The sequence below is a fragment of the Poecilia formosa genome, unplaced genomic scaffold (assembly GCF_000485575.1).
Source record: "Poecilia formosa unplaced genomic scaffold, Poecilia_formosa-5.1.2 Scaffold584, whole genome shotgun sequence".
In the NCBI taxonomy this organism is placed as follows: Eukaryota; Metazoa; Chordata; class Actinopteri; order Cyprinodontiformes; family Poeciliidae; genus Poecilia; species Poecilia formosa.
Genome location: NW_006800523.1, coordinates 214,086 through 225,474, shown reverse-complemented (window position 1 = coordinate 225,474; position 11,389 = coordinate 214,086). Strand labels below are relative to the sequence as shown.

The following is an 11,389-nucleotide window of genomic DNA, read 5'->3' as shown; positions in this document are numbered from 1 at the left end:
AGCATTTCTACGGACTAAGTTAACATGTTTTGAATTTGTGTTGTTTCATCATTAGTGACTAGTAGTCTGATGTTTCTGTTCTTCTCTTGGTTTGTTGTACTTCATGTCAGACTTCAAAATGACAGAGTCGCTCTCTCTGGTAATGAAACTTGTTAGCTCCGCTGTAGCGGGCATGTCTATGTTGTAAAGTTAAATTATCATGAGCTTTATTATTTGGGCCCGGTCATTAGCCCCGCCCCCCTCCCGACGCCGTCTTGTTCGCTACTGCGTCACATGTTTGCCTGAGGAGCGGAGGCAGCAGTATGGCGTCTTATCTGGAGCTTATTATATATAACAAGGTAAGTTCCATGTTAAAATGATCATGTTTTTGACTACTTTTTATGGAGGCATTATTTTTCCGTTTACGCAAGAGTATCGATTCATATACATAGTTCGCTTAACGTACGTTTATTTGTTTGGATATCACGGTATATACGACTGTTTATTATCTTAACCGAACATTGAAACTGTCAGGAAAATCTGGAGGCCATTTGAGTTAACATTATTTAGCTGCGGGGTCGTTTTCTTTAAGTTTTTGGCTGTAGACTGCAAAACGGGGGATTGGCTGTGCTGGACCGTTGATTAGATCTAAGCCACAGGTGTCAAACTCCAGTCCTGGAGGACCACTGCCCTGCAACATTTAGATGTGGCGCTGCTGCACCACACCTGAATAGAATAATTAGGTGATTAGCAGGACTCTGGAGAACATATCTACACAATGAGGAGGCAATTAAGCCATTTGACTCTGGTGTTTTGTACATGTGGCATATCTAAAAACTGCCAAAATGTTTTTTCTTTGTCAGTGTGTCATGTTGGTGATTGAAGCCTGTTATGATGACTCCAACACATTTCTTCAGACAGGTTGGCACGACTTTTAATGCTGTCCAAAAATGTTTCTATAAGCCGACTAATTTCTTTAGTAATTATTTTTCTGACTTTTTTATGCTTTATCTTGTAAACCAGGTGGGCAGAGTAATTTGAATGAATATGATGGTGACACACACAGGTGAGTCTGATTAGCTTTGTTCACACTTCTTTTAAAAATATTTAATTATTATCCTAATGTTTCTGCTATATTTCCTGTTTTTCCTTCCAGGCTGGAAGTCTTTCTCCTTCATGTTGGTGAAAACAAGAGTAGCACCAAAGACACTTCACCATCAGTGATCACAAGACCATCCATGGCCACTTCCAATGAACTTTCAAAGCACACTTCACCTTCAGTGCAAAGTACCATGAATGTATGGCCTTTGTTGTATATTGCTGTCAGTGCTGTTTGATATTGTTTTGAAATAAAAGTAGATTATATACTGCAACTGGTGCTGGTGTTTTTGTAGCATCTAATGTCTTTTAAAATGAATTTGGGAATTATTGATGGCCAGTAGTTTCTGGAAAATAAAAAGGTTTTAATTGCTCTAGTGGCTTTTATTTGGTAGTAAATTAACTAAAAAAAAAAAGTGGGTAACGAGAGAAGGGGAAGACCAGGAAGCGAGCCCACGACAGCCGCATTGAAAACTAGAGCCTCCATATGTGGGTTGTGCTTAACCCCTGCGCCACCACAGCACACCCTGTCAGTAGTATTTTAAAACTCAGATTTCTATGTGAATATTTAAATTAACAGAAATCTGAGTTTTAAAATATATATATATATATACTTTACACCGTTCTGTGTTTAACATATTCATAGTGTTGACTTTTGACAAAATACACTAGTGTTAAGTAAGTCAACACTGATGTGTGTTTAATTTCAACTACTGTGAGTGTTGATTCAACTGTATCACAAATAACACTTTCAAAAGTGTAATTTCTACACCATCCAGAGTGGACCAATATAGATACTTTCAAAGTGTTGAATTCAACTATATAGGAGTTGATGGAACACTTCCAAATTTGCTGTGCACGTGAGGGGCTGGGCTTGGTTTGGGGTTACGAGGTCACAAATTGTGGCACAATTTAGAGGTTTTTGAAACAGGCTGACACCAGCAGAACATTTACTTATCCCCAAAAAACAGCTGGATGTCTTTTTTTCTTTGTTTCCTCTTGGTCTGTTTCTAGAAGCAGGAGATGCCCAAATGGAAGTATGGAAACTTGCAAAAAGTGATTTTTGCATAATAGTGAACCTTTAATGTAAATACTATTATGCACCAAGTTCTGATTTCTCCATCCATTTTCTTTACACCCTTGTCCCTTAGTGGGGTCGGGAGAGGTGCTGGTGCCTGTCTCCAGCTAACATTCTGGGCAAGAGGCAGGGTCACCCTGGACAGGTTGCCAGTCAACACAGAGACAGACAGGACACACAACCATGCACACACACATTCATACCTAGGGACAATTTGGAGAGGCCAATTAACCTGACGGTCATGTTTTTGGGAGGAAGCCAGAGTACCCGGAGAAAACCCATGTATGCACAGGGAGAACATTCAAACTCCATGCAGAAAGACCCGGTCCGGGAATCAAACCCAGAACCTTCTTGCTGTAAGGCAACAGCTCTACCAACTGTGCCACTGTGCAGCCAGTTCTGATTTCTGTTTATTCTATTTTTGTAAAGCATTTTTATTAAACTTTTTATTCCTGAAAATAAAAAGTTTAATATAAGTAAATGAGTCGTACCCTTGAACTCTTCTATACTCTTCTGTACAGATAGAAAACAAGTGTTACCATCAGGCTCAGCTCCAGTTTGTCATGTAAAAAATAACTGTTCTGTTCAAAGTTGCAAAAAGTGTACTCCATTCAGAGATGACTTTTATTCAAATGAGACCACATGTTAACTCTGCATATCAGTTAAGATCAGGAAGAGTATCTGTTAATGATCAACTGACTGATTGATGTGCAACATGGGCAATCTGTGAACGCCTGAATCCTGATTGTGTTGTTTTTGTTGAATGATTCATGGAAGATGTTAAGGGGCCAAGTGAGAGCAGTAAACGCTGACATCAGCCATTATAAACAATGGACGTCACTAACAGAAGGCTGTGCTTTTCTTCAGGTTTTGTGTGTGTCCTCTGCCTTCTGCTTGGCCTTGGCTTCACAACAAGATCAGGAAATTACTGGTTTACCATGTTCAATGACTATGGAGCCACTTTCTCCCTGTTACTCATTGTCCTTTTTGAGGTCATAAGTGTCAGCTACATTTATGGAATCAAAAGGTTTGTATAGTTTTTTTTCTCTGTATTCTGTTCTGTTTCGATTGTATTATCAACAAGCAAATACAATCAATTTCCATAAATCTGACAGCATTTGAATGTCACCCTGTTGCCTTTAAGCATTGAACCTGAATAAGCTGAATTGAAAGTGTCCTGACACCAGTATGTGTTCTTTTAATGACAAAATGTCTATTTTAGAGATTTTAGAATATAATTGTAAAATATGAGAGGCCCCATGGGCCAAAACTTACAAACTCTCTTACACTCACAGTCAAACTCTCTTACACGTACTATCAAACTCTCTGACAGAGTTTGATTGCAACAGAAGTTAACTTAAAATTTCAGTTTCTGATTGGACCCTAGGCAGGCTTTTCAAAATAAAAGCGGACCTCCGATTTATGTTTGATTCATGTTTCTCTCCTGCGGCTTTAAAAATGTAAAACTTTGTGTTAATTGATTTGCTAAAGGAAATCATGTATCTGAAAATAAATTAAAACATATTATGTGGGCAAAAAAATTTTGTAAACCACATATGTGCTACCTCAATAAAATTGCTGACATTTGACATGCAAAAAAAATCTTTCAGATTACATAAACAATACCTTACCAGGCACTTCTCTCACTTCAGGATGATACAGGGACACCTATAAGACCAATTTTAACTGAGGTTGCACATATGTGCTTTACAGGACTTTTTGCCCACACAATATATTTTTTTCAGATACATAATGTCGTTTTGCAAATTAAAACCCTCTATGGCATGGCGTTGCCCTCGGGCAACAAACCACATTTCTGTACCTCACGTTGCTCCTTTATTTTATTTTTTGGGGGGAATGATTTAAAATACCTCTAGTCATATTTTTGTCCAAATGAAAGAGGCATTGAGGTTCATGTGACCTTTTACTTAGAAGAGCAGCAGTCCTTTTTATGAAGCAGATGTGTATGCTACACCTTGCCTCCTACTTGTAAGTTATACATCACTTTTCTTCATGTTTAAATTTGGGTCACTCTAACTAAAAATATTTTGATATCTGTGAGTATGTAAAGAAGCATTATAGATCATTTCAAGACAGTTTTTTTTATAATTTATATGCTAGAACTGTGTGTTTTTGTTTGTTGCCTCAGGGCAACATTGCGCAGTTATAGGGCCCTTTTGCTCAGACAATATTATTCTAATGCGATGATATGCAATTGATTGCAAAATAATTATCAAAGCCATTTTTTTTACTTTATTATTGACTAACAGCAACAAGAGATAGATGCAAGATCATTTCATTCCCAATGAAAACATGAGAATCCACTGTACAACCATTATTTCATTGTTTGTTTATCCTCAAAACTAACTTCAGTCCCAAAGGGTGAAGAGCTGGTCATCAGTGAACAAATGGCCCCATTCCAAGGCAGGCAAAGACTGAAGCAATACCTGCTAAACCCAAATGTACGGGTCTGCAGGGTACTTCATATGGCTGGTGCAGATGGTGTTCCTTACAACTTGAAAATCTACACAGGGCGAGCCGTACCACCACCAAATCTACCAGATATGGGAGCTGGTGGAAATGTTGTCCTTTGATTGGCTCAAATTCTACCAAAAAATCAGAACTACAAACTCTTAAAAAAAAAAAAACCCTGCAGCCCTAAGTCCTGTCACTGATGTGAATCTGGTCGCTACAACCCATAGATAATCAGATAAACAGATGGTGATTCCCAGGTACCCCAATAATCAAGTGCCAAAAATGTGTTACACACTTTTTTTCACATCAGCAAGAAATTCCTTCCTGATGTTTAACATCCTTAGTGATTCTAACTCTGCCAAACATACACATGTACAAACACACAAATGCTAGTTTTAGTAATTTGCGCAAATGTACCATTCATTAGTGAAAGTTAGTTGTTTATTTTATATTTGGTGAGTTGGAACCATGTCTGATTTATTTTTGTCAAAAAAAAAGTTTTTTATGAATATAGTTTTTGTTTGATTTGTATTTCATTTCTCATAATCACTGTAGAAAACTTGGCGTTTTAGACCCTTTGTAGCTCAATGTTGCCCTGAGGCAACAAACCCAAATCCGGTTCCGGGAGGTTTCAGGGTCCGATTTTATGATTGATATGTAATTAGGGACCAACAAGCTCTCAAAGAATGCAGGAAAATATTTTTTCCCCCAAAAAATAAAAAGTCATGCCATAGAGGGTTAATTAACACAAAGCTTTAGCCTGTTATAGCCGCAGGAGAGAAACTTGATGTGTGAATCAAACATAAACTGGAGATGCGCTTTTATTTTGAAAAGAGAGCGCTATAACTTGTGCAGGCTGGCTTTCCTGCCATTTCCGAAGAGGTGGCTAGCTTTACTGCATTGATAGATGGGGGTTCTGATGCTGGCTGTCGGATTCTATCTAACACTTCTGATAATGCTGACATTACTGTGGGAGCGTAACGATGTTATTTAAAATATTAGTTGCCTCTGTGAGTCGCTGCCGCTCAGCTATTTTTCTGTCTGTGAAAACCCACCTACTCCTGCCTGGGGTCCAATCAGAAACTGAGATTTTAAGTTAACTTCCGTTGCAATCAAACTCTGTCAGAGAGTTTGTAAGTTTTGGCCCATGGGGCCTATCATAGTAAAATGTTAATCTCTCACTTCTGCCTCAAAATCCTATTTGGCTAGCATTGCACCTCTTCTTGCAAACTATGTGCCAGTTCCTTTTGGCTCAATTGGTCAATCCATTAAGTATGTCTGAATGAAGAGCATCACATTAATTCAATTTGAAAATACTTTATTGTTTCTCAGGGGAAATGAAATGAGATAATTAAAAGAAGGGAACAGACTGAATGATGTTCCTCTGTCTGGTGGTACAGCTGAAGACAAGTGCCCAGTTAGTGCTGGTGAAACAATGAGCATGACAGCAGCATGTCTCTGCTCAGTGACAGACTATTTGCTGAATTTGAAATGATCTCAATATTTTGTCCATATTTAAGGTTTGAAAAAGATATAGAAGACATGCTGGGCCATCGTCCTAATTGGTTCTGGAAAATCATGTGGGGAGGAATTAGCCCCCTACTTCTTATCGGCCTCTTCCTGTTCTATGTCATTAACTACATCCAAGGAGGAACACCCACCTACCAAGCATGGAACAAAGATCTGGTGAGTTTGTATTTTTATTCAACATGTCTTAGGTGGGAATTTTCTTTCTGCTGCTTCAGTTTGTACTGCAGAGCTTCATGAGTTTCAGCACCCCACACTCAACTGTCTGTCTCCACTAATGCATGATCTATGTGTTGTTTTCTACCTTATCTTGGCAAGGCAAGGCAATTTTATTACTATAGCACATTTCAGTAACAAGGCAATTCAAAATGCTTCACATAATTCAAAAATAAGATAAAATATCAAACAAGCAAAGCATTAAATTTTAGTAACTAAGGGAAAACAGACAGCAGTTTATGATGTTCCAGTTGTTATTAATCAAAGACTACTCTAAACAGTTGAGCTTTTAGCTTTAATTTAATGGACCTCAGTGTTTCAGCTGTTTTGCTATTTTCTGGAAGTTTGTTCCAGTTAAATGGAGCATATGAGTTGAATGCTGCTTCTCCATGTTTGGTTCTGGTTCTGGGGATGCCAAGCAGACCAGAACCAGAAGACCTGAGAGGTCTGGAAGGTTGACACAGCAACAGGAAATCACTAATGTATATTACTGCTAAACCATTCAATGATTTATAAACTAGAAACAGTATTTTAAAGTCTATTCTCTCAGTGGAAGGACTTTAGATCTGGGTGATGTGCTCTACCTTCCTGGTTTTAGTAGAACACGAACAGCAGCGTTCTGGATCAGCTGCAGCTGGAGGATTTGATTTTTAAGGCAGACCTGTGATGACACAGCCTGGTAAAACCCAGCTCCTTGTTCTACACTTGGTTTCATTCAGAGGGTCTGGACTCTCAACTGATGAGAAACAGTCGCTTCTTGGAGAACTGTGTTACAGGTTTAAATTTTCCCCAATTGCTCCGGTCTGCCCATTGTCTATGTAATATGGCTGTTCCACGTTATGAAACTTATAGAAAACTGCCTGCACTGTAAACAACCATCCTCTACTGCAGAGAGAGAAATGCTGAGCCAAACGAGGCGGCGGATAGGGTTAATTTAATATATGGAAGCATGATCAACACAGACTGAATGGCTTCTTATACTTCCTCTGCTGACATTGCTAAAACTACAGGAAGACTACAATTCTAAAACAGTGCAAAATATTGACATCATAACTTCTCCTGGTTGCTGATTAGAAGGCAATCCAAGCTAAGGGGAAAAGGCCCAGACTGTGCTGAAAGCAAGAATTGTTTTTTTGGGCAGAATTGCACAGGAAGGCCAGACTAGTGAAAACACTGTTACAGTGTTTTCACTAGTCTCAATGCGACTAAACATAAACGCATGGGTGAGTTTCTTTAGATCTTGCATTAGTCCTTTAATCCAGGAAATGTTCTTAAGGTAATGGAACATTTTGAGGATTAAAGGTGGCTCTGTTTATGTGGCTCTGAAGGTTCAGATCAGAGTCCATCACCACACCCAGACTTTGGGCCTGATCTTTGGTTTCTAGCAGTAGTAACTGAAGCTGCATGCTGACTTCAGGTTGTTTCACTTTAGGCCCAATGATTATCATGGAACCTCTAAGGGGACATGGAGAAAAACAAAAAGCAATCCAGACTTATTTTTCTCGAGATCTCGTGAAACTTTTTGAAAAATCGTGCGTACCTTTTTGGGTGAAAAGGCTGTTTACAGTTTCTGCAAAATTGGTTGTGGTGGTGGAGTCTAAACAAGAGATACAGAGGATGATTTACAACGTTTCCTAGAGACGTCCCAGATGAGGATGTCTAAGAGACACCAAGCTGAAGTTGGTTTCCAATTGCAGCTTCCAATTCAGGAAATGGTTAAAGGACGATTCCACCTAATTTTTCACGAGCTTCACCATCTTTCAACTACCCTAGCTAAAAAACTACAACACCTAGACTCTTCAAACCTGGACTAGATTATTCTGCTCTAATAGCAGAATATATAAAACCAAGTTTGTGATTTGTGAAACCTTCTGATTTTTTAAATTTCAATGAAGGGCGATTTCAGCCCTTTTTATGCTTTTGGATCACACTACAACTGCTATAGCTCGAAAAATACAACACCTAGACACTTTAAAGATGGACAAGATTATTCTATTGTACTGGCTAAATAACTTGAGCAGAATGAAAAGTAAAGTCAAAATAGGCAAGTTGGTGTTAGTATGACACACAAACTTGTCATTCTAACACACAGATTTCATACTTGTAAACATTTTTATTTCACACCTTTTCTTTGATTTTCAGAGATTTGAACATCAGTCTATTCTGCTCATATTTCTGCATCAGAAACTCTTCTCCCTAACTGCAAGAAAAGACAGTCATGAATCACTTGAATTATTTTTCTCCTTCTGATTGCTGATTGGCTGGTTTTTTATACATTATTTTTAGATGTTCACAATGCTTCAGTCAGTCTAATTCTCTTACCTCTACTCTATTTGGCCATGCTCAGTTTGTTCCACTGCCTCAGCCCCGGTTAGTGCTTCTGTGTTTCCAGTGCATTTATGGCCTGTGTTACATCCAAAACTGACTGACTGTAGACTTCTCATATGGTGCACATACTCTACCACTAAACCACCTTTCTGAATATTTTTTGACCGTACTCTGTTTAATTGTTCCTGAATGCATCCTGCCATTTTCTACTGTCACTACCTGCTGATTCAGGAGTGAATGCTGCAAGTCAAAGACTTGATGCAATGTGCTGAGTTTCCTTAGAAATAAACATTTTTAACTACTTTGAATAATTAACTGAGTTTACTATACTGTTTGATAGCTAGGATTATATCATGCCCCACTGAATGTAAAAAAGGAGAGAAAATATAAAGATAAAAGTGGTAAACAGCAAAAATACTGCTGAGAAGGAGGAGTTCCGTTTTTATGTGGTCCCGATGCGAATAAAATTCTGAAATTGCCTTTTATTGAAGTTTGACAAATCACAAACTTGGTTTTAAATATTCTACTATTAGAAATTTTAAAGAGGTGGTCATTAGAGCAGAATAATCTAGTCCAGGTTTCAAGAATCTAGTTTTTAACTAGAGTAGATGAAAGACACTGAAAATGGTGAAAAAATAGGTGGAATCGTCCTTTAGCCATTTCTCAAATTGGAAGCTGCAATCGGAAACCAACTTCAGCTTGGTGTCTCTTAGCATAACCTCATCTGGGACGTCTCTAGGCTGTAGGAAACATTGTAAATCTTGTTTCTCGTTTAGACTCCACCACCACTACTAGCTTTGCAGGAACTGTAAACAGCCTTTTCATCCAATAAAGGAACGCACAATTTTTCAAAAAGTTTCTCGGGAACTCAAGAAAATAAGTTGGGATTGTTTTTTTTCCCTCTATGTCCCGAGATGGGCTTCGTGATATCTTGCAGCTCTACACCAGAAATTTTGGAGACAATCCAAACCTCTCCTTTTTAGCCCGCTTTGATAAAACTTTACCTATTAACACAAATAAGTCTCTGTTCTTTACGTCTCAAACCAGGACCAGGGAGTCCTACCCAGCTCTCCAGCTGCTTCAGTCATGGCCAACAGTGTTAATGCTGCTGAGGTCCAACAATGACACTTCCACATTTATGAGGATGTCGTTGCACATTTGACGAGGCCGGTCTCAGTTCTGTAGGAAACCTGGAACTGGACTGAAAGACATGGAAGTGGTTGATCATTGATAAGAAGCTGTTTATCTGCTGGAACAGCTTTTTCAATAGCATCGCTGAGCTTGTGAGGTGAAATGTAGGGTTTTGGGTTTTGTAGAAATTTTAAAGACATCGTCATTGAAATGACTGGACTTGTTGCATGGAAGGTAGGTCTAGCCTTGTCTTTTTAAAGAACCGCAGCCATGTTGCTGGAACTAAAGCTGTAATATAAGGATGACATCCAGAGCTCTCACTTCACATTTCCCTTTAAGACTGTAAAATGCTCAATTCTGATATAAACTTTTGCATCCTGCTTCATCTCTTTAGATTTGAGAATCATTTTATGAAACCCACAATTATTTCAAATTTTGCTTAAAATCTTCTGTGTCTGGAATAAAGTTAGGTATTAACTGCTTGTGTTGTGTCTGTAGGGGAAAAGCGAGCAGACGGAGTATCCTGTCTTTGGTCAGGCTTTCATCGGATTGCTCTTGGTATCTTCAGTGAGCTGTATTCCCCTCACAGCTTTGTATATCTTCTGTCAGAGGAGGAAACATGCACAGCGACATAAGCAACAGCATACTGTAAATACAGTAGCTGCTTAGTGATGGACGGTGACGGGGACAAACTTCTGACTGTGACCTTCCTGCCACTGTCCTCAGCAGGGCTTTGCTCACCAGCTGGAAAGCAAGACTATGGCTTCCACCATGGATTACAGAATGGAACAGTGGCAAAAGAATAACCAGGCATTTGTGTTTGTTGATGTTTGTTTGTTCAAAAAAAAAAAGAAAGAAAAATGTACTAATATTTTTATGTGAGCCAGAGCTTTTTAAGGTTTTCATAATGGAAAAGAACTTGATGTTTTCTGAATAATGTGGTGTTTAGAGAAATCCAGCTGCACATATAAAATTTGTATTCATTTTTTCATTAATATATTTTTCACTGACTCACTGTTGCTTTGAGCCAATCAACAACCTGTACACTACACTGAAGTAGATTCATTTGTTTCCATCCACAGCAAGAATCCACTGATTAGCTTCAACTAGTTTATACATCTTTAAATGTGACACCGTATGCACCGTAGGTTTTACCATGTTTGTGAATAAAGCGTAGTTTATGTAATTACCAGATGTTTTAACAAATATAGTTGTATTCAGTATTTTATACAATATTGGTTCCCTGTTTGTGTGATAATGACATATGTAACTGTTGCCCACACAGTGAGCTATTGTTTTTTATTTCTCATTTCATAAACTTTTTGAGTTGTTTTATTGTTAGTTTTGCACTAACTCCTCTGCACCATGGTTTATAGTTCAAATCAGAGCTGAAGCCTTTCTCGTTTGTGTTAAATATGTGGGTCTTCTGGAAACCTGGAGACTAAATGGTCTTTCTGTAAATCTTCCCTGTGTCTTTGGGTGTGAGATGGTTGTCATTTATCTGCGTTGTCACGGTGATCGGGTGGTGACCTGCCCAACATGTATCCAACCTTTTGC

At 38.5% G+C, this 11,389-nt stretch overlaps 1 protein-coding gene across 1 annotated transcript in view; it reads left to right on the top strand.

The window, feature by feature from the left end:
- The window catches only part of slc6a20 (solute carrier family 6 member 20), a 62,015-nt gene extending 51,195 nt beyond the window's left edge, over positions 1-10,820 (top strand). The window contains exons 9-11 of the mRNA XM_007541055.2: positions 3,023-3,182; positions 6,151-6,316; positions 10,331-10,820. Of these exons, the coding sequence (XP_007541117.1) occupies positions 3,023-3,182; positions 6,151-6,316; positions 10,331-10,501 (497 nt within the window). The 3' untranslated portion in view covers positions 10,502-10,820. The remainder of the gene's footprint in view (positions 1-3,022; positions 3,183-6,150; positions 6,317-10,330) is intronic.
- The last annotated feature ends 569 nt before the right edge of the window (positions 10,821-11,389 follow it).